Source organism: Elaeis guineensis, chromosome 6 (assembly GCF_000442705.2).
Source record: "Elaeis guineensis isolate ETL-2024a chromosome 6, EG11, whole genome shotgun sequence".
Taxonomy (NCBI): domain Eukaryota; kingdom Viridiplantae; phylum Streptophyta; class Magnoliopsida; order Arecales; family Arecaceae; genus Elaeis; species Elaeis guineensis.
The window spans coordinates 127,181,180-127,205,269 of NC_025998.2; the positions used below are offsets into that span (position 1 = coordinate 127,181,180).

A 24,090-nucleotide genomic window follows, 5' to 3' on the forward strand; every position below is an offset into this window, starting at 1 on the left:
CACCAAGCTTTGTATGTTAACCTTATCAAATGCTACAATTGGTTCAACTTTTTATGATGCAGTGAAGCTTAACTCAATATGGCCAAGTTATTAACCTACTTCCCTCCCTTGATTTGGATTTTATAATTATATGATTGTGTAATTTGCTAATGATTTTATAATTATAGTTAGTCGAGAAGACAGTCTCGAAGTACAATAGTTACATTTTTGGCTAAGCCTACGGAACAAAGTCAGCAATAACACAGCAAAAAAACGACTGAGTCATTTACCCATTTAATATATTTTTTTATCAAAATAATATATCTTCGAATTTATTTACCGAAATGATGCAAAAAATAAAAATACCATTTGAAATGATAATTTTTATATGAAAAAATATCATTCCAAATGATATTTTTTGATCTACTCAGCAATTCCTCCATAACCTACGTAGAATTAAAAAAAAAAACTTAAAATACCATACAAAATGACGTTTTTAAAAATATCATTCAAAATATCATTTTTGAAAGCGAAATTTGTAATAGTATCATTCAGAATAACACTTTTAGATGTCATTATTAAAAAAAAAATAAAAACTGCATCCTACTTGCTTCTCCTTTCCACACCCTACCTACCTCTCTCCTTCCCGACGACTTCACTGATGCCGATGCCAACTCTTTTCTCCCTCCCAACTGATGTCCTACCGTTGGTAAGCCGCGCACCCTCTCCCTCTTTCCTTCTTTCCATCCAACGCCCACCCCACCCCCCGACCCTCTTTCCATTCGATGCGCACCCACCCCTCCCTTCCCTCCTCCCCCCATCTAACGCACTCCCACCGGGCATCCCCCCTCCCTTCCCATCTGATGCCTAAAAAAAAAAAAAGCAGATAGGGCACAAGAAAGAGAACAAACGGATAGAATGCGGTTGAATTTTTTCTTCCCTCCTCTCTTCCCATCTGATGTTCAAAAATAATAGATAGGACACGAGAAAGAGAAAAAATAGATAGGATGCAGCTAAATTTTTTTTTATAACGATATCTAAAAATATCATTATAAATAATATTTTCAAAAATGATATTTTGAATGACATTTTCAAAAACGCCATTTTGAATAGCATTCTAAATTTTTTTTTTTTATTCTACGTAGACTGCGGAAGGATTAGTGATAAGATCAAAAAATATCGTTCGGAATGATATTTTTTTATATAAAAAATATCATTCTAAATGATATTTTTATCCGTTGCATCGTTCTGGTAAATAAATTCGATACATTATTTTGATTTTTTTTTTTTTTTACATTAAATGAGTAAATGGCCCGAAACAACAGCTCCTCACTTACCTTTTCTTCCAAGAGGCTAAGTAACAGCACAAGGCAATCACTGCTCTCTTCTCGTCCGCTCCATCAGCACGGGCAAGGGAGCAGAAAGACCACGGAAATGGCCTCGACTTCCATACCTGCCTCCATTCTCAGAACCACCTTCGGAGCTCCTCTCATCATCACTGAGCTGAGAAAGCCCTTCTTCTGGTTTCGAATGTTCTGTTATCCTCATACCTGTCACTTCCCGGCACAATCTTTCTATGTTACCTCTTTGATGACCACCATTGCTGTGTTCCTCGAAATGCTCTGGATATGGCCCAGAAGCACCAGCAGAAACCCTAGATTCCCTCTCATTCTCAAAAAAGCTCACTTTTTTCGTCTGCTTGGTAAATCGCAGCAGCGTTTCGATTTCTCCAAATCCTTCACTTCCATTGCCGCCGATGCCCGCGGCCTCCCCTGCTCCGAGAGAGCGCTCGTGCTTTTTCACCAAAACCTTTTCCACAAACTCCAATATCCGGACCAGTTCTCGGCTGATCGACCGCTTCCCTTCTCTGATCATCGGGTCACCGCTCTGTCATTGAAGTAAACGAAGGAAAATTATAAAGATTCTGAGATTCCATCAGAAAGCTCGCGTTAAAAAAAAAAAAAAAAAAGGAAAGAAAAGTTCTTTTTTTCTCCCTCTCACCTGGATGGAATCGAGCTGGAGGAGGAGACCCGTGGCTCTCTGGGAGAGGGCTTTGGGATCGCGGCAGGCCGTTTGGTCGGAGAGCGAGGATCGGAGGGTGGCGGCGTGGGATTTGATGGAGGCAAGGCATTTGAGGTAGCGGAGGGTCTGGGATCGCCGGACCAGGAAGAGCCGGAACCTGGCCTGGATGGTCCTCGCCGCCGCATCGCGGAGAGAAGGACGAGAGGATGGAGACGAAGACGGAGGCCGAGACGCCGGCGAGGATCGTGGAGGAGGAGGAGAAGGGGCAGAAGTGGAGGAGAGGTGGGGACATAGGACTCGAGGGCGGTGACGCGGGAAAGGAGGGAGTGAAGGAGAGGGTGAGTTCGGGAGTGGTATTGCTGCTGCTGCTCCTGATCCTTTGGCTGCTGATGGGTTGGGGATGGAGTTGGGTACAAGGGGTTGTGGGATTTGAGAGATTGATGGGAGTAGATATGAGGAGGGGATGGGAAATGGAGGAGGAGTTGGGTGGTGAGAGCTTGGAAGAGTTGATCAGCGGGGGAGAAAAGGGGAGGAGAGGGGGTGGAAGAGGAGGAACAAGAGCAGCAGTAAGAGCATTGGTGGTGGTGAGGGTAAGGCATCTGGAAGGCGGATGGGTAGAAAGTGGGGAGAGCACAAGGCGGCCACTGGAGAGGAGACGAATAATAAATTAGGGATTGATGGGGATTGGATCGGATGAGATCATGAGATCATCTTTTTCGGACAGTGCTTTTGGGTAGCAGGTTTAGGGGAATGAAATTAATGGGAGACTGGCTGATTTATATTATACAGCGTTTTCTATCATCCTAGTCTTTATTTGCTGGATGTCTCCCCTTGGAGAAATTGTGACTTACATCTGCTCCCTAAACCCTGTTCATCAAGTGCTTGTCTTCTTATTTTTTATTGTCATAATAACAGTAATAATATAGGATGGCCCACCTCATAGAATCTCTCCTTGACAAAAAGGATCGTACTGCATCAATCACGTGTTGCTCCTACTGACACTGCACGCCTTTTTTGGATTTGGATCTGCATCAATCACGTGTTGCTCCTACTGACACTGCACGCCTTTTTTGGATTTGGATCATATTGAGAAGGAGTCTCCCCCTTCCCAAGGCGCCATAGATCTCATGTTTTAAACAGTTTTGAATTGCCTGGTGATTCACATTTCAGAGTTGCATAAGAGAGAGAACCCCATGTGCACTTCGAAAGCATCCATTTTCCAAAATGAGAGTTTTCATGATGTAGCAAATTCATAATAAAGCACGCAAAATTTTACAGCTCTGTTTTTAGGCTTCATGAGTGTTATCTTCGTCCATCTTCCCCAAGGAACTGTAACCCATTCTTGCTTCTACGTTGAAATGTGCGGCCCATCTGTTGAAACTGAACTCTTACATGATGCAAATTGTGAAAGATGAGAGTGCTCGAGCTTGACATGGAAACACAAAGGACATGCGTTTAAATGGCAGCAAGATCCATAATGTGAGCATGCGACCAGCATGACCCAATTTGATTTAATGGTTGGAATGTTATGATAAAAGAAGTATGCCCTGGTCATGATCACAAAAATTGCTGAAAAACCAGCTTGCCTTCAACACAGATCCTTTGTAACATTAGGAAACTATTTTCCAAGCAGACGACGTCCTCGAATATTTGCTCCTTTCACCCTGAAATTTAGTTCATCAACATCATCCTGCATATGATTCAGAGCTCTGGTTTGCCTGCCAATTACCAAACAAAACATTGAAATTTAGTTTAACAGAAAATAGGGGGAAAGTCTCACTGGGGTAGGATTTGGTGAAATAAACAACTAATGTAGTCAATGCTCACAAAATGTGTCCTTTGTAATGCATCACTTGGTGTCAGATGGCCTTTTTATGTTAGTTTTATCTCAAATATAAGATAGTTTCTCCAGAAAATGTAAGTTCTTGATATCATGACTTATGCTTATTATTGCTATTAGGTAGCTCAACTTCTAGCAACGCCAATCTGTCATTACCCACAGGGCATTTCTTTACAAAGATTAATCAATTCTAAGTCCTGAATAAGAAGCTTACAGGGAAAAATAACTAAAAACGCACACAAATGAGGCACCCAGAAACAGATAAAGAGGAAGCATAGCAATAATGTGATTTGATGACATACATGATAGTGATCAAAAGGATACAAATAATACCCATATAATATGAGTTCCAATCCTTGTCAAGTTCTCAAGCTCTCCAGTTCAACCATTCCCATTTGAATTCAGGTGGATCCCACCATAAGATGTGAAAATGGTTGATGACTGAAAAGGACTTTGATGACTGAAAAGGATAAGACTGCAACAGGAGAGCATAAAATCTCACAATGCAAAATGTGATGCACACATCAAGCTCATGCAAACAAAGGATTGGTATCATTTTCTCTAGTAGATACCACCACTCAAAGAAAGCTTAGGCAGTCAGCATCGCCAACCTCAATACTTTCACTTTGACATATTCCTCCTCCATACCACATTTTTCCCCAGAGAGCAGAGAGCAGAACTCAACCACAAAGGTGTTTTCAGTAAAAAAGTGAAAAGGTTTAATCTCCTGGGATTGGCTTAAGCTCAGGGATGAAGTCGTAAATAGATGAAGCATCTAATCAAAACCAGCAAATATGAGTTCTCCAAATCAAAACATAGACCATGCCAAGATGCCAAAAGATGTGAAGGCAAGAAACAGACAACTGACCTATCTATCTCAGCACCCATGTCAATAGCCATGTCCTTCAGCTCACCCAACAAGTTACTCAAATCAGAAAGGGCATCATCCTGCTTGGCCTTCTCTATCTGTTGGAAAAAACAAGATAATTAGATTTAGTAGGTAATGGTCGTATATAGCTACTAAAAATTTCCTCCTCCCTACTATCAGCATTACCTCAACTTTCTCCAGTGCAGCTGTGGGTTCAGAAGGAAAAGTTCGAGGATCAGACCGAGGCAAAGGACCCAATAATCCCAATTTTTGTCTCTGCTCCATGTGGCTTCCTTTTTGTATAAAAGAATCATCTGTATATCGATTGATCAAATCAGATAACAAATCATCTAGACAGTTCACTGTATCAAAATTTATTCTAGATTTACCTCTTGTTAATACAGGCCCCTTTATTTCATGATTTTTCTTTGGCTTCCAAGTCTTGGAGAAAATGCCCCCAAGACTTCCCAAAAGCTTTTCACCCTGAAAAGAGAAACATATAAATTAAGTAGGGCATTCATCTTAAGGGGCACCTAACTAGAAAGCCTTATGTAGTATATCCACAATCTTCTCTAGGTTGGAGCAGATGGGAATTTAACAAAAAGGCAATACCTTGAAGCAGCAGCAAATCTAAAAACAAATCGAAGACTTGATGATCACAAAATTAGTACTTGAATATATTTCTAAAGCCATCTAGTACATCAATTTTTCTATAAACATGTGGTTTTAATATCAAAGGTTGAAAAAGAAAAAACTCCACATCAAGCATCCACATTTCTCATCTTCCGGCAATCATTCAGTGAGCCACAAAAATATATTGGACTTGGGGGATTTAGTTTGACATAAGACCTCAATGTTAGAGCAGAATAAATTGCATGAGAATCATCTGTAAAAAGCACTAAAAACAAAGGAATAACACTAGATGATGGATTTCTGGATTAGTTTTTCTTCCCCCAACTAACAGCCCTACTTCCAACTCACCATGGCAAACAGAAAATGCAGGGATATCTCCTAGATAGAGCCTCATCCTATTTTACTTCATTGCCAACATAAATGCTAAGGATTTCCTTATCTTCAACCATAATTCACAAAAGATGCCAACACCTGGGAAGTGAATTATACATCTGCAGCTAATTTTACACTAACAACCTCAGCATCATTGCCAACTCTCGGTTAATTTTGACCTCCCAGAAATGACAAAGTTGTCTATTTCTTACCTTAAATCTGACATTGAGGAAGAGAGGAAGCTTATAATCATAGTCTTCAGAGGGGAAATAATGACATACTATTTTAACAATTCTGCAGTATAGAATAGAAAAGATATTGACACCTCAATTAATATGATAAGGTACTTAGTGTTACCTATTAGATGTGTGCCCTAGATGTCAGATTGGCTGACACATTCCTGTACAAATCTAAGGGCAAATTTGTAATTTTGACTATAAATCAATAAATGAGTTATTCTTCTATCACATTGTGTACATTGTGTCTGTGATACATCCTTTGAGTTAGTAGGAATGTCAATTCATATTTTCAAGAGTTAAAAATTTAAGGCATGAATTTACATAACTAACTCATAAACAGCTCCTGACCATAGGATCATCACGAGGATGGTGATCGATCCGGAAGGTTGGTGTACGATTGCTTCCTTAGGGTAGATGTGTCTTGAGTCTACGGTGTGGAGACACCGGAGCGAGAGTACAGGTATTCATTGAGAACGAGAGTACTGAGCGTGACCATATCGAGCAGTCATAAGGAAGTCTACCTTCTCGTCGATGACTAGCTCGATGCTATAGTTGTGTATCTAGTTCTTTGACCTGAGGTGCATCGACAGTTCACCTTGAGTGTGTTATAGTTTGACTACACCATAACTCGGTCTCCTAGCCATTCGGAACCCTGAGGTGTATGTTGGCTGTAGCATATTCATTGTAGGAACTAGGTCACACCAAGATGGGATCTATCAACCTCGGTAGATGAGAGGAGTAGTCCTATGATGATCGAAAGATCGAGTCCTTAAGCCCATGGCTATGACAGAGTGAAATAATGGAAAAAGAGTTTTTCATTGGGGTTTCACATCGGACTCGGATCGATTGATCGATTCATATGACTGATGTTGGGTTTGACGAGTTCACCTTAACCCTAATTCAGTCGGGACTCATGATAGAGGAACTCAATCACACAGGTAGCTGCATCGAGAGGTTCATCTTCAGTTCTGATGGATTGCCACCATATACTGCTAGGTGTCACTGGTGGATTTTGGGAGCAATTAGAATGATATTGATGATCGATCATTCTAATTGTCTGAATCAGAAGAGTTCTGGTCTATTGAAAGGAGTTTCGATGATGTCGATAATGAGATCACGACATGCCTCATTACCATACGGAATTGAACCTAACTGGGTCACACAAACAAGGGTTAGAGTCTGGATGTCATCAATTGGGCTAACCCAATTGATTTGGATAAGATCCAATTAGGTTCAAGAAAATCGTGCTACCACACGATTGAGCCTAACTTTCTCCTCGTGTAATCTTTTCTATCTCTACTGAGCCAAATGTGATTTGACTCACCCAGAGAACCTTGAGAAGGTTTCTCTCAGTCTAAATGAAGCTTGTTCAGCTCAGAAAAGACTTATCTTAATTCATGAGATGAATTTAAGACAAGCACCTGCTAATTCCTGTCACCTGCCAATTTCATTTTAGGACATCTATCAAATATTGATATATGGATCTTAAACTGAAGAGAGCTCATTGGAGGATTTTTGTGAAGTATCCACATGTCAAAACCACATTGAATTGGGCGCCATAATCAGATTATGGCATGAGCCCAATTGGATTAAAGTGGGCACCCCAAATGGATAAGAATGAAAGAGTCCTGATTAACATGGACTCTTTGGCGCCACCTTGCTTGTGCTTATCCAAAGTTGGCACCAACTTTTAGAGATAAGGTGGGGTTCTTATTTGATGGGATCAGATGACATTACTCCACCAATCAGAATTTTTTCAAAATTAATTGAAATTTTTTGATTGATCGAATGATGTGGCACTGCGCAGCATACAGGGTCTATAAAATCCCTGTCTGTGCCTAGGGTTTGTAAGTTTCTGCTCAATACCCAGCCAAAACGAGAATCCTCTCCTCTTCTCCACGTCCTCCCTGCTCTTCTCTCTCCCCTCTTCATGTTCAAGGAGTTGGACGTCCATCTGGCAAAGGTCCAAGGCGTGGTGACGCCTGGAACAGGAAGGCTGCAGGACATCTTCGACAGGCTGCTGCTCCAACTTCAGAAAGAGTTCTGAAGCACTTTCAAATCAGATAGAGATCTGATTTTTGGAGCGTAGATTCGCGAGGAGAAGACGTTCCAGGTCCTGTCCGAGTGGATACCGGTAGAAGCCAGACGCTTGCGTGGCTACATCAGAACCTTGAGCTGTGCTGAGATCATCTACAGGGTAATCAGATTACCCTTGAGGTATTACTTGTTTCCTCATCACTTTTAGATTTAATTTTAGATTTTAAATATCAGATAATAAAATTAGATTTACAGACATTAGGTCTGAAATAGCGTAAGGATAAAAAAAATTTTTAAATTATTCCGCCTCAGATTTGATGAAATCTGGAAGATCCTACCTACAAAGGAAAAAGACGATTTTTTCTTCAACTGGTATCAGAGCCAGGTTGATGGCTCAGTTTCAGATCTAATTTAGATCTGATTTTAATTTTAATTTATCTAATATTTAATGATTTCAGATGTCACATCAAATGTGATAGGATCTGAAATCAAAATATTTAAAATTAAATCTAAGAAGATCTAACATGCATGAGATGCATGACTAGACTAGGATTAGTTGAATCCATGAACAGTCTTAAGTTTTATGTTTTAATGAGATTAAAATATGAATTAAATTTAATTTATTCTCTGTTTTTCTGATGTTATAAGTGTTATAATCAGATCAAAAAATATAAAATAAAATTTTAATTTTTTCATAAAATTGATCTGTTGCATGTCTAGACTAGTTGTAGAATTGTTCCAGTAACTTGTCTAGAATAGATTTAATTTTGAATAGTTCAATTTAAATCTTATTTTTCAGATATTACATGTGATGTATCAGATCTGAAAGTATGTTAATTAGATCGATTTTTGATACATGAGATGTATGCAAAGCATGTATTAGTTAGATCTTAAATTATATATGAGATATGTAAATTTAGATCTAACTAGTTTTGTAGTTAAATTTATATTTCTGATTAAGGTGTTCCTCATAGCCATCCGGTCATAAGAACGAAGTAGGATTTTAAGACCCTCTCTTCCCATTCAATGGGGTGTTCTTATGACGTGTAGGGGTGCTGCGCGTTCATCCTTAATCAGAAATCAAAACTTACTTTTCTGCAAAATCCTAGATCCTGAAATCCTAAGATTTATTTTACATGCTTTGTTTATGAACCCAAACTTAATTAATGAATTAAGCTTATGAAATTAAGTTAGGTCTAAAATTGAGAATTTCAGATCTAAGTCATTTTCATAAAATTGAATTCGGACTTGAGTAGCTCAATTAGGTCTAGCGGTTGATCAAACCGAATCAAGAGTTGGTTAGATGGGATCATGAAAGCTAATAATTGACCAGCCTAATAGGATTAAGTCTGGGTCAAGATCGAATCACATTTAGATGTGACTCGATCAAGTTAAGACCTAATTTGGCTTAGAGGTTAGAGCCTGGATTGTAGGCTAACTCAATTAGTTCTGGTTCGACAATTTGGTGTCTGAGGTAAGTTGGGCAGATGCGACCGACTGATTTTTAATTGAGAGCTACTCGACTCGAATGCATTCTTATTGAGTTAATGGCATATCCCTCCCATCGGTCTCACTTACCTGGCCATATGTGTCGACTCAGTTCTGATTAGAGGTGGCTAACAATTCGAGCTGATCCATGCCACTAGGTTAGTCATAATTTTTATGACTATGTCAAGTCAAGTTTAATGAGACCTAAATCAAATCTCCCTAAAAAAATATTAAGTCTAGGTCTTCCACCATTGTGGATGTGCAGGCACTTCCCGGGCTTGATTGTTTTCGGCTGGTTACAGTGGCTTAGTTGCACCGGAAAGATGCAACCATGTCCATTGGGCATTGGATGCTACGAATTAGAGGATGGGTTGGGCTCAATATTCCGAATACGGTGAGGGACCCAATCAGGAATCTAGTTCGTGCAAATGGTGGGTCTGACTTAACTAAGAATTGGAGTAATTTTCGGACACGGTGAACTTCATGAATTAGAGACCAAGTTTTGAGTGCACCATGATTAGAGAATCATTGGACAAGAGTTGTCCACTCATCAGTTGACCCATCACCAATAACTGTTAGGTGAGGTGATGAGCCAGTCGGTGAGACCGCACTACCCACTAAAAATTACTGATCACGAAGATTTTCACATCTCTACCAAGGGAGTGTAGGGATCTGAGAAAATAATGGGAGCCTAATTTGTTTAAAAATGAAACCCCTAAACAAATTGGTTAAGTCTGATTACAAAATCTAACTAGAAATTTTCGACTCTCTACAGGAAACATGTCTACCTCCAACCCCCTGACCAAAATACTAGACACCCACAGATTGACTGGACCCAATTTTAAAGACTGGTTGAGGAACTACAGAATTATTCTGGATTCCGAAAAATTGACTCATGTCTTGGACCAGGACCCACCTGCCATGCCAGCACGTCCGACTGCTGAACAGAGAGCGTCTCTGAAAAAATGGACGGATGATGATAATAAAGCAAGGTACTACATGTTGGGTGCAATGTCTGATGACTTGCAGCACCAATATAAGAATATTTTGACTACCCGCCAAATTTTGGCTCACCTGCAAGAGTTGTTTGGTGAACAGAGTCGCGCGGTCAAATATCAAGTCTGTCAAAGACTTTTTAAAGCCAAGATGCGTGATGGGCAGTCAGTCCAAGATCATTGTTTGACAATGATCAAGAATCTTGAGGAGCTTGAGAAACTCGATATCATCTTAGACAAGGATTTTCAGATTGATATGATCCTTCAGTCCTTATCCGATGCATATGGTTAGTTCATCATGAACTTCCATATGCATAAGATGCAGTGTACTTTGGCCGAGTTAATGAACATGCTGGTTACGGCTGAGCTTTCTATGAAGGGTTCAAAAGGCTCAATTCTTATTGTGGAGCGGACTTCTTCCAAGAGAAAGTCTTTTGGAAAGAAAAAGAAGTCTGCGAAGAAGCAGAAGGTAGACGGCAAGAAGAAGAAGACAGAACCGAAGAAGAAGGCTGCTGATAAGGAAAAATATTTCCACTGCCAATCAGACGGCCATTAGAAGCGGAACTGTCCTCAGTACCTAGCCACCCTGAAGAACAAGAAGGATGGTCCTTCTGGAGGTATGCTCATTTTAGAATCTAATCTTTCGGTTTCTTCTGCATCCAGTTGGGTGCTTGACTCTGATTCTAGTGCTCATTTGTGCACTTCTATGCAGGATCTTGAGGAGAGCAGGAGGCTGAGGGATGGGGAGATAATCCTACGCATCGGGAATGGAGTAAGAGTTGCTGCTGTGGCCGTGGGAACCTATCCTCTGCGATTACCATTAGGATTAGATTTAGTTTTAAGAGACTGTTATTATGTGCCTGTAGCAAGCAAGAATTTGATTTCTGTTTCATGTTTAGCACAAGAAGGCTACGTGATTAGCTTTCATAAGGATCATTGTAATATTTTTTATGAAAATAATAAAGTTGCAAATAATTTTGTCATTAACGATCTCTATCAGTTACATGTTGATGTATCTGTATTTAATATCAAGCAAAATGTGAATGCCATAAGAATTAAAAGGCCTAGAGATAGTCTAAATAATAGGTATCTGTGGCACCTAAGGCTAGGTCATATAGCGGAAGACAGGGTCAACAAATTGGAGAAATCCGGGCTATTGAGTCCGTTGACTTCCGAGTCATATCCAGTTTGTGAATCATGCCTTCAAGGCAAAATGACCAAGCTTCCTTTTGTGAGACATGGGGAAAGGGCCACAGACCTACTTGCCCTAGTACATACGGATGTGTACGGCCCATTTGATGTGCCGGCTAGAGGCAACTACGTCTACTTCATTATCTTTACCGATGATATGTCTAGGTACGGGTATGTATTTCTAATGAAATACAAGTCTGAAGCTTTTGAAAGGTTCAAAGAATTCAGACATGAGGTAGAAAAATAAATAGGAAAGCCCATTAAGGTTCTTCGATCAGATCGAGGAGGTGAATACCTTAGTCGGGAGTTTCTAGACTATCTTAAAGACAATGGTATAGTCTCTCAATGGACTCCACCTGGAACGCCTCAACTCAACGGAGTTTCAGAACGGAGAAACCGGACCCTATTAGATATGGTCCGTTCCATGATGAGCTTCACGGACCTCTCTGAATTTTTTTGGGGTGTCTTATGACAGCAATTTATGTATTGAATAGGATTTCCTCTAAAACTGTTCCTACCACACTGTATGAGATATGGCATGGTAAGAAGCCAAGTCTGAATCATCTCAGAATTTGGGGTTGTCCGGCTCATGTCAAGAGATAGCAGACGGACAAGTTAGAGTTCAGGTCTTTTAGAGCTCGGTTCATAGGATATCTTAAAGAGTCATTAGGATACTATTTTTATATTCCGGAAGACCACAATGTGATTGTGAGTCGAAATACTATTTTTCTTGAAAAATAATTTATTTAAGATAGTGGAATCGGAAGAATAATTAAGCTCAAGGAGAATGTCTCCCAAGAGCAACGAGCTAAAGAACCTGAGGAACCAAATCAATCAGAACCAGTCCTAACACAACCTCTTCCACCTCGTAGATCAACTAGGATTTTCCGTCCTCCTGAAAGGTACTTAGGTACCATACAAGAGGATGTAGAAGAAATGTTCCTCACGAAAAATAAGATTTATGGTGATGATCCCAAGACCTATGACGAGGCGATATCAGATATCGACTCCGAGAAATGGTTAGAGGCAATGAGATCAGAAATTGACTCGATGCACTCAAACCAAGTCTGGGCCTTGGTAGATCCATCTGAAGGTATTGTACCTCTTGGGTGTAAATGGATCTTCAAGAGAAAGATAGGTGCAGATGAAAATATGGAGACATTCAAGGCTAGGCTCGTAGCGAAAGGTTATAGTCAGCGCGAAGGCATTGACTATCAGGATACCTTCTCGCCCGTAGCAATGCTAAAATCCATCCGCACATTGCTTGCTGTTGCAGCCTCTTTCGATTATAAAATATGGCAAATGGACGTGAAAACGGTGTTCTTAAATGGACATCTTGAGGAAGATATCTATATGGAACAGCCAATTAGTTTCACATCCAGTGATGATGATCACAGGATCTGCAAGCTGCAAAGGTCCATTTATGGACTTAAGCAAGCATCTCGAAGCTGGAATACTCGTTTCAATGATGTGATCAAAACGTTTGGTTTCATCAAGAACGAGGAAGAACCATGTGTGTTCAAAAAGGTCAGTGGGAGCGCAGTTGTCTTCATCGTATTGTACGTAGATGACATCCTCCTAATTGAGAATGACATTCCCATGTTGACCTCAGTCAAAGTATGGTTGTCTAAGGAGTTCTCTATGAAAGATCTAGGAGAGGCATCCTTTATACTGGGTATTAAGGTCTATAGAGATAGACCAAATAGGATGCTCGGACTTTCACAGAAGATGTACATAGAGGAGGTGCTAAAAATGTTTAGCATGGAAAACTCCAAAAGAGGTTTATTACCTTTTAGACATGGCATTCATCTCTCCAAGAAGATGTGCCCTAGAACACCTGAGGAGATTGAACGCATGAGCAAGATCCCTTATGCTTCGGCAATAGGAAGCCTCATGTATGCCATGCTATGTACACGACCTGATATAGCCCATGCTGTGAGTGTCACAAGCAGATATCAGTCAAATCCAGATGAAGAGCACTAGACTTCTGTGAAATGTATCCTTAAGTACTTGAGAAGGACTAAGGATATGTTTCTAGTCTTTGGAAATGGAGAACTCCAGATTCAGGGATATAAAGATTCAGACTTTATGTCTGATATAGATGATCGAAAGTCGACATCTGAGAGTCTGTTCATTTACAATGGTGGTGCAGTCAGCTGAAAGAGTTCCAAGCAGACGGTGATTACTGATTCCACTATGGAGGCAGAGTATATTGCTGCATCGGAAGCTACGGAGGAGGCATTCTGGTACAAGAAGTTTACCGCAGAGCTTGGAGTGATGTCATCGGATGCCATATCTCTTTACTGCGACAATAACGACGCCATAGCCCTAGCTAAGGAGCCAAGGTCTCACCAGAAGTCCAAGCACATTGAGCGGCGATTCCATCTGATCCGTGATTACCTCGAAAAAGGTTATGTCGATGTCAAGAGAGTCGACTCCACAGGCAATGTGGCAGACCCGCTGACAAAGCCATTAGGCTCGTAAAAGATCAAAGCCCACATTGAGAAGATGAGACTTAGATATGTAGCCAATTGGCATTAGGTCAAATGGGAGTTTGTTAGATGTATGCCCTAGATGCCAGATTGGCTGACACATTCTTGTACAAATCTAAGGGCAAATTTATAATTTTGACTATAAATTAATAAATGGGTTATTCTTCTATCACATTGTGTACATTGTGTCTATGATACATCCTTTGAGTTAGTAGGAATGTCAATTAATATTTTCAAGAGTTGAAAATTTAAGGCATTAATTTACATAACTAACTCATAAACAGCTCCTGATCATAAGATCATCACGAGGATGGTGATCGATCCGGAAGGTTGGTGTACGATCGCTTCCTTAGGATAGATGTATCTTGAGTCTACGGTGTGGAGACACCGGAGCAAGAGTACAGGTATTCGTTGAGAACGAGAGTACTGAGCGTGACCATATCGAGCAGTCATAAGGAAGTCTACCTTCTCGTCGATGACTAGCTCGATGCTGCAGTTGTGTGTCTAGTTCTTTCACCTGAGGTGCATCGACAGTTCACCTTGAGTGTGTTATAGTTTGACTATACTATAACTCGGTCTCCTAGCCATTCGGAATCTTGAGGTGTATGTTGGCTGTAGCATATTCATTGTAGGAACTAGGTCGCACCAAGATGGGATCTATCAATCTCGGTAGATGAGAGTAGTCCTATGATGATCGAAAGAACGAGTTCTTAAGCCCATGGCCATGACAGAGTGAAATAGTAAAAAAAGAGTTTTCCATTAGAATTTCATATCGGACTCGGATCGATCGATTGATTCATATGACTGATGTTGGGTTCGACAAGTTCACCTTAACCTTAATTCAGTCGGGACTCATGATAGAGGAACTCAATCACACAGGTAGCTGCACCGAGAGGTCCGTCTTCAGTTCTGATGGGTTGCCACCATATACTGTGCTAGGTGTCACTGATGGATTTTGGGAGCAATTAGAATGATATTGATAATCGATCATTCTAATTGTCTGAATCAGAAGAGTTCTGATCCATCGAAAAGAGTTTCAATAATGTCGATAATGAGATCACGACATGTCTCATTACCATACGGAATTGAACCTAACTGGATCACACAAACAAGGGTTAGTCATCAATTGGGCTAATCCAATTGATTTGGATAAGATCCAATTAGCTTCAAGAAAATCGTGCTAGCACACGATTGAGCCTAACTTTCTCCTCGTGTAATCTTTTCTGTCTCTACTGAGCCAAATGTGATTTGACTCACCCAGAGAACCTTGAGAAAGTTTCTCTCAGTCTAAATGAAGCTTGTCCAGCTCAGAAAAAGTTTGTCTTAATTCATGAGACGAATTTAAGACAAGCACCTGCTAATTCCTGTCACCTGCCAATTTCATTTTAAGACATCTGTCAAATGTTGACATATGGGTCTTAAACTGAAGAGAGCTCATTGGAGGATTTTTGTAGAGTGTCCACATGCCAAAACCACATTGAATTGGGCGCCATAATCAGATTATGGTATGAGCCCAATTGGATTAAAGTGGGCGTCCCAAATGGATAAGAATGAAAGAGTCCTGATTAACATGGACTCTTTGGCGCCACCTTGCTTATGCTTATCCAAAGTTGGCGCCAACTTTTGGAGATAAGGTGGAGTTCTTATCTGATGGGATCAGATGACATCACTGCACCAATCAGAATTTTTTCAAAATTAATTGAAATTTTTTAATTGGTCGAATGATGTGGCACTGCGCAGCATACAGGATCTATAAAATCCCTGTCTGCGCCTAGGGTTTGTAAGTTTTTGCTCAATACCCAGCCAAAACGAGTATCCTCTCCTCTTCTCCACGTCCTCCCTACTCTCCTCTCTCCCCTCTTCACGTCCAAGGAGTTGGACGTCCATCTAGCAAAGGTCCAAGACGTGATGACGCCTGGAACAGGAAGGCTGCAGGACATCTTCGACAGGCTGCTGCTCCAACTTCAGAAGGAGTTCTGAAGCACTTCCAAATCAGATAGAGATCTGATTTTTGGAGCATAGATTCGTGAAGAGAAGACGTTCCAGGTCCTGCCCGAGTGGATACCGGTAGAGGCCAGGCGCTTGCGTGGCTACATCAGAACCTCGGGTTGTGCTGAGATCATCTACAAGGTAATCAGATTACCCTTGAGGTATTACTTATTTCCTCATCACATTTAGATTTAATTTTAGATTTTAAATATCAGATAATAAAATTAGATTTACAGACATTGGATCTGAAATAGCATAGGATAAAAATTTTTTTTAAATTATTCCGTCCCAGATTTGATAAAATCTGGAAGATCCTACAAAGGAAAAAGGTGATTTTTCCTTCATTATCCACACTAATTCTACCATTTTCTATGGACTGTAAAATGTACTGTAGTAGTTCAAGACTGATAATTAATGCACTTAGTGATCCTTCTGTCCCAGTGCCAAGATTGAACAATTATTAATGTGAGATAGTCACAACCACTTGCTGAACAATCTAACTGAAAAATATGCTAAACCTTAAAAGGTCTAAGCTCAAAATAAAAAGCAAAGAAAGCGGTAGCAAAAATCAAGATAACAACGAAACATAGACCCAAGAACAAGTTATTAAAAATATGATCACAATACATGTTACCAATATGAGTTCCACAATAGAAAAGCATGAAAGTGGACAGACACAGTAGTTTTAGGGCCTTAGAGGTAAAGACTTTTATAAAGAATATCATGCTCACAGTATCTTATGAAATAATTTTATGACCTATATTTGAGTTGCCTGACAAGAAATAATGAAGTATCCATAATTCTGCAAATTTTCAAGGAAAAGGGCTCGACATCTTGCTAGATTATCATGTCCAGATAGATCTAGTTGAACATAGAACTGCATGAATTAAACAAAGCATACCCTACTGAGGTCATGATCAATGTCTGCAGCAGTTAGATGAGCCCGAGTAATTTGTTGGCCCTGCTGATGCAAGGTGACAAGTGTCCTTGAAGCATCTTCTCTCATCTCTTCAGCAATCTTCAAACAGCCATTTATTTTATGTGTAGTCTCGTCAGCCTTGTACACAGCATAGTTCTCTAGCTCTTGCACAGACTGGTTTTCAAAACCCCCCCCCAAGGCATGGAAGTCATTTTTGTATTTGTTCCTTGAAGCCGAAAAGCCTGAATATGATGATGAGGAAGAAGTACCATTTCCTTCATCTCCATTGTAACTAAATTCGGAGATTGTTTTTTTTGCCTTGCTGATCACAGGGGCTGAGGAAGCTCTTGCAGTCGTATGATTCAAGTCAGATTCCGAATCAGAATCAAAAGGGTTGTAACCCGAAAAACCAGGATCAGGAGAATGTTGCTTAGAGACCTTAGACACAGGTGTCTTCATTAGGCTAATTTTAGAGATATCAACAGCCATAATTGCTGAAAATGCTGACAGAGATATCAACCAAAACAGCACACAATCAGCAGAACTCTATTCACCACAGAAATCTGTCGATGGTACCTGGCAACAGAAGAGGCTGCCACTTTATAACATTGATGCTTTCTTCTCTAATACTGGTTTCAACAAAATGTTATGAAAAAGAAAACAACACAAACACAATATAGGACCAAATATATAGATGGACATGAGGAGGTAAATGCAAAAACTAACATCACAAACAAGATGAAAAGACCATGTTGAAACAAAAAACTGGCTGAACAAGTTAACGACCAAATCAAAACTTAGCGATGATGAGAAAAAAGTTAACATTAGGAATTATTTAATTAAATAAACAGATCAAAGTGATGGTAAACAAAGAACATGGACAGGGTAAAAGAATTGCAAATACCAGTACGATATAGCCCAGTGGTCAATAAGATAGAAAGTGCAATGGCAAAATGAGGAAAGAAACAATGCTAGATGTTACAAAAGAGTATTGAGATGCTTTGATATCTGAGATAAGAAAATTTATCGGTGGATCAGAGATTAGCAGAATGTTGTTAACAGGCTTCAGAATTAATAAATAAGTTTATGCAGTGATCTCCTGTATGATAGAGTCCACGAAATTATTAAGCAATACTTGAAAACCTAATGAAGGAAATAGAAAGTATACTCAGAAATATCAGTGAACATAAGGGGATAGGAACAGAAATCCGAAGCATATTAATCAGTTATAGAGAAACCATATCAACAGCACATATGTTCAAAACCAAAGGAGTACTGATTCCTCTAAATGATAGTAACACAAGAAAACCGAAAGATTAAAAGCAATGGCAGTTCACAAAAAGCAATTGGCAATTGGAATGAAAATCCAATTACAGGAAATTAAATAGGTAAAAAAAAAAAAATCAAGAAAGTATTATGGTAGAACCATAGAAATCAAATATAGGTTTATCTTCAGAAAACCAAAATGCTTCGTCAAGTAAGTGGTGGTGGTCTTGCTTCACCTTTTCCTCTTTCTGCAAAAATTTACGAACAAATCCTACAAAAACAACTACAGTAGGCAATAAAATCAAAATGTTAAATGAAATTAGATATCACACTCTTTCTTATTTAAGAAATTAGCAAATAATAAAAACAAAAGCAAGTAACTAAAATACAAAGAATTAAGAGCAGAGCAAATCCTCGATTCCGTAATTTAGAAACAAAAGTAGTTGAATAAAAGACACATGATTCTTATAAGACCCTAAACTAACGAACTTTCAGCCCACACACGCACTTATTTAAAAAAAGAACAAGATAAATCCCAAAACATCACCATCAGTGAAAAGTACAAACCCTAGAACCAAAAAGGAAACGGCAATCAAAACCCAGTAACCGAGACCCGAAGTCACGGAATCAGAATCAAGTAAAGATCGGCAAACGAAGAACCTTGGAATTGAAGATAGGAATGATTCAAAAATAAATAAGACCCAGAGGAAGCGAAATGAAGTCTTCACATTTCCTTAACAAGATTCTTAAACCCCCCAAATAAACATCCAAGAGAAAGAAAAAAACGAACAGAAGAGATCGTAAACGCTCAAAAAAGAAAATATACCTAACCAGCAAATAACACACTTATCAACCCGATCATAAACTATAGATCGAACTGGGCCCAAAAACTACAAATGGGACGAGCATTCCAAGAACTGAAACACTTTCGAATACGATTGAAGTCCTTCTCATTATCTTCAATAATTCAAGAAATAATTAATAAAATAGCCGATTAAAAGGCCTAATTCAGAACATAGATCAGAAAACCTGTCCGAAACCAAAAACAAGAGATCGAAGTAATCAAAACTAAAGAACGAAAGGGAGAAAAATACCTCGAAAAGCCCGAGTTCCACGACCACGGCAAGTCGAAGAAACGATGGAGGAGGAGGAGGAGGAGGAGGTTAAAAAGACGAGCTTTTCCTCGTCACCCACGCGGCGATCTCGTCGAAAGGGCGCCGCGAGACTTTGGCCGCCGCGGTGAGGGGGCGCGGAGAGGAGTGGGAGGGGAAGGGGTGGTAAGGAAAGCAGAACGAGGCCTTTAGTCTAAAGTAATTTAGATCTATTAATATTTATATACAATATTGGGTAATCTTATGGATTTTTCAAAAAATTGGACGGCTCAGGTTAAAGATGGTGCGTAGAGTAGACGGTTGAGATCTTCTCTCGCTTTGCTGCGAGCCTGCATCAGAAAATCAGACCGTTGGGACCCTGTCGCTCCTTGTCGTCACAGCTGTCTGCGATCGCAGGTATGCGGTTGCTAGAAGAACATCAGGGTGCAGAGATCAGATGGTTCTGATTGAGTGATTAATGATGACATTCTATGGTTGTTGGCCCAATCCATGAATTCGCTAGGATTTTGGACCTAGACGTCCAAACAGGCTCTTAGGGGTTTGAAGCCAGGATACTTTTAGTCTACTTCAAAGGGAGGAAAAAGCAAATGAGAGGTTCAGTTTTTCTTCTTTCTTGCACTAAACTTGAGAAAGAAAAGTTGAGGGAAGGAGAAGAAGACTTTTTTATCAATATTTAGAATTATAGATTTTCTATGGTCATATGATTTTTTTCCCCCTCCATGCCTAAATCAAATGGCCATGTTCGGAATGGGTTAAAAGAATCACAAGCACCATTTGTGAAAAATCAGAATATTGCTGGAGATGCCATGGGCTTTTTTGAGACTTGGAATGAGCTTTGAGGTCATTGTCCTTACGAATGACAGATACTGATGAACTCAATGTTCAACTACCATGCACGCCTCGTCATGATCTACTAGTTCGCTGACAGAAATAGGGGTTAAGATTGCCTCAAGCTTATCCATGGCAGAAGGGGGAAGTTTGGGCATTTGTTTCTTATTTTTCCGTTTAAACATTTTAATTTAGTAATTCACTTATGTGATGAATACATTGGATAGTTTTTGTGGTAGCATGAGTCGTCCATTAGAAAAATGTCTTGTCGGACTATTTTAACGACAAAAATAGAAACTAAGATTTTTGTCTGGCTTTATTCCATCAGCGAACTCTTTAAATATGTTGGAGTTCTCCTCCTACGCATCATGAGTTACTAGCAAGTAATCCGCGCCATGCAGCGGATCAAAACAAAAGATCGGTAATAAAAAAAAAAAAAAAAGCATAATGGTCTCCGAGCTTTAAAAATTTTAAGCGACTCACCATTCTACTCAAATACAATCTCCACATGCGATCTCATCATACCATCATTCCAAGCCTATAATCTATAAATCGATGTAGATAAGCCTAATCTATCGATTATTTCTTGGAATATGACTTTCGATGAAATTTCAATTTTTTTTTTATTTTTATAATTATAATTAGCTAAAAATCAATAAATCAATTAGAAAAACATAAAATTCTATAATTATTTTCAAAACCTAACAAAGCAGTATATGATGGTATTATCTTACACTGAATAATCTACTAAATTTAAAATATCCAATATACAATTCATTCCTAAATCCCTTAAAATATAATTACAATAACCTAAAAAAGTTAAATTTCCATCAATATTAATTTTTATCATATTATATTATCCAAAAATATTAATTTTTTTAATCTACAACATCATACATCATTTTCCATCAATACTGTTAAGTTATATTTTTAATATAAATACAAAAAAAAAAAAAAATATAACAAAAATTCCGACAATTTTTGGTCGGATGTTACCTCTATATCTCCTCTAGCAAGTAACCCACGATATATGCAGCGGCCCCAAATCAATCAAAAAAATAATAATAATTAAAAATAAATAATAATTTTTAAATATAATGATAATTTAAAATAAATAATAATGATATTTATTTATTCAAAAAAAACTATTTCAATTCTGTTTCTCCTTCCTAGAAAAATATAGTCATAAACCATATTAAATAAATCATATTAATAAAATATCATATGCAATAAAAAAGGATTATTTGGAAGGTGGTTTTTCCCACCAATGTATGTAAGATTTTTTTTTATTTTTTTAAAAAATATTATTAAATCATTTTTTCAATATCTAAATAAAAAAAGAACCAAATATTATAAAATTCTAATATTTTTTACATAAATTGTTTTATAAGGATGCCTACATAATCCTCTACACGGCCAATATTTTATATGTTTAGAATGCATAAAATTCTTATGCGGTTAGGGACTTAAATAATCACACCTCATGCAAACCATCTATTTTCCTTCTCAACCCTTCCATTCCTGCTGCCCTCCCTGCACCCCCCTCTCCGATCTCCTCCCCCCTCTTCGATCTTCACCCTCTCCGACCACCCCCCTCTTCGATCTCCACCCTCTCTGGCCAACTCTGCTCCCTCTATGGCTAGTCCATCCCCTATTGCATCGATCTCGCCACCCAACAACCCGCATGGAACAGTGATGCCCATGCCGACGAATCCACCACTTCTCCGAGTAGATGGACTTGTGAAGGTCGTGATCGGCATCATTCCTCTCCTCTTTTCCTTCTTCCCTGAAGATAGGAGGCTGTCAGTTGCTATGAGAGCCTCTCCTCTCTATTCTCAACTGGGATTGGCCCATCTCCGATATCATCTCCTTCTCTGTTCCCTTTTCCTTCTTTCTCCGATCATCCCCCTTATCTTTTTTTCTTCTTATGTCCCTCAACCACTCTTCCTCTCCAAAACTCTAGTCCCAACCGAAACCCTAATGCCCTCCACCACCATCCCCACCTTCAAATCCTAGCCCTAATCCTCCCCACCACCATCTCTTTCTCTTACCCACTTTGAAACCCTACCCTAACCTATGAGTCTCTTCCTAATCAAAAACCCTAGCTCTCTCCATGACCATCCCCACCTTCGAAGCCTAATCCTAACCCTAACCTGAACCCTAACCTAACCTAACCCTAACCCTAACCCAAACGGCCACCCCAACCCCTATCCACAATTAATCCATCCCAGATCCTCATCCTAACCCTACTCTTTCCTCCCCCACCTAGGTAACCCTAACCCTAATCCTCACCACCACTGTCCCTTCCTCTTGCCCACCATCGAAACCCTAACCCCACCTCCACTGGAAACCCGAACCCCACCAACCATGCCATCCTCACTTCCTTATCCTAACCCTCCTTATCCCTCCCATCCCTCCCCCACCCAGGTAACCCTAATCCTAATCCTCACTACCATTGTCCCTTCCTCTCACCCACCAACGAAATCCTAACCCCACCTCCCTCGGAAACCTGAACCCCACCAACCCCACCATCCTCACTTCCGAACCCTAACCCTAACCCTAACTGTGACCCTAACCCAAGCGCCCGTCTCAACCCTAATTGGATACAAACTCATTCACAATTGACCTAATCCAATTACTCATTCTAACCCTAACCCGAAACTGAATCCTAACCTTAATCCTGGCCCAACCAAACCACCTTCCAACAACCAATAACCCACAATTCGAAACCCAACACCCAAATAACCCGAACCCAACACCCAAATAAACCGAAACGCGATAACCCACCACTTAAAATCTGAATTTGATAAACTAATACACTAGTAACTCGATAACCCAAATTTATATATCCAAATCTGTGGATCTGAAGCTTTGAATAACCAAAGAATGCTCGAACCCAAATTCTATAGCCCAAAACCCAATAACTCATACCTGTAACTAGGGATGACAAAAATCGATCCAACTTGTCAATCCGATCCGCATTCGATCTGCTTTAAACACGTTTGAATTTGGATTAAATAGATTCAGATCGTAAATAGATTGATCTATTTAATCTGTTTAATAATCAAATCGGGTTCAGATTTCAGACAGCTGATCTATTTAACCCGTTTAATTTATTTAATAAATGAGTTGGATCGAGTCGGATCAGGTCAGGTTGGATTTTTTTTAAACCTGTTATAAATATAAATAGGTTAAATAGGTCGGATCGGATGATCTGTTTATTAAATAGGTCAGTTTTAGATTTGAAAATCTAACTTATTTAATAAACAAGTTGGATTCAGATTTGATATTTTCTGATCCGATTTATATCTAATCCGATCCGTTTATGATTCGATCCGACCCAATTATCACCCCTACCTGTAACACGAACCCACGTAGAAGCTGTTGGACTTTAGTAGTGCCATTGACCATGGAAGAGTCCACGGCGATTCTTGGGAATGGATGGCTGCTCTATGCAGCAACCTCCAAAAAATCCCATGATAAAAAATCCCATGATGATCAACAATGTTGATTGGACATAAACCCTCTCTCTTCCACCATGATGCAGCATGGGAAGAGGAAGACTACCATAGCAGCCCCCATTACTCTAATGGTATTTAAAAAAAATAAAAAATGAATGTATTGAATACTCCCTTCTTCCTCAGATGATGTAGCAAGGGGTTCGGATGATTGCAGCACACCTACAGCAATCACCCCAATCTGTCTGATGACATTGTAAAATGAAAATGGGAGGATATATATCTACTGTAGGTTAAAAAAGAAAAGAAAAAATTTCACCACAGAAAATTTCTTCCACGCACAGTCTCCTCCTATCATATGG

General features: G+C 39.5%; 2 protein-coding genes across 4 annotated transcripts; both read right to left on the reverse strand.

Annotated features, from left to right (window-relative positions):
- Nucleotides 1–134: 134 nt before the first annotated feature.
- On the reverse strand, nucleotides 135–3,333 carry LOC105046635 (uncharacterized). Its single transcript, XM_010925287.4, is given in 3 exon segments — nucleotides 135–1,866; nucleotides 1,981–2,294; nucleotides 2,297–3,333. Coding segments are annotated over 3 exon segments (1,131 nt in total). The 5' UTR covers nucleotides 2,601–3,333; the 3' UTR covers nucleotides 135–1,353.
- Nucleotides 3,334–3,472: 139 nt separating this feature from the next.
- On the reverse strand, nucleotides 3,473–19,639 carry LOC105046636 (SNAP25 homologous protein SNAP32-like). 3 transcript variants are annotated; one of them, XM_073259797.1, is made up of 6 exons: nucleotides 19,425–19,637; nucleotides 17,047–17,640; nucleotides 5,099–5,192; nucleotides 4,896–5,023; nucleotides 4,710–4,807; nucleotides 3,473–3,719 (listed from the first exon to the last, which is right to left on the reverse strand). In XM_073259797.1, exons 2-6 carry the CDS (start codon nucleotides 17,551–17,553, stop codon nucleotides 3,620–3,622), a joined length of 927 nt encoding a protein of 308 aa, XP_073115898.1. In that variant the 5' UTR covers nucleotides 17,554–17,640; nucleotides 19,425–19,637; the 3' UTR covers nucleotides 3,473–3,619. The 3 variants fall into 3 exon arrangements, with proteins under 3 accessions (XP_073115898.1, XP_073115897.1, XP_073115896.1); XM_073259796.1 differs by having other exon boundaries at nucleotides 4,896–5,192; nucleotides 17,047–17,693; nucleotides 19,425–19,639; XM_073259795.1 differs by having other exon boundaries at nucleotides 4,896–5,192; nucleotides 19,425–19,638.
- Between the last annotated feature and the right edge of the window lie 4,451 nt (nucleotides 19,640–24,090).

Excerpts from the sequence above, each read along its gene's own strand:
- LOC105046636 (XM_073259796.1), bottom strand. The coding sequence starts at position 17,553 with ATGGCTGTTGATATCTCTAAAATTAGCCTAATGAAGACACCTGTGTCT. Across the intron at positions 5,193-17,046 it reads TTGATCATGACCTCAGTAGG|GGTGAAAAGCTTTTGGGAAG; the intron begins GTATGCTTTGTT and ends TTCTCTTTTCAG. Across the intron at positions 4,808-4,895 it reads CTGCACTGGAGAAAGTTGAG|ATAGAGAAGGCCAAGCAGGA; the intron begins GTAATGCTGATA and ends TTTTTCCAACAG.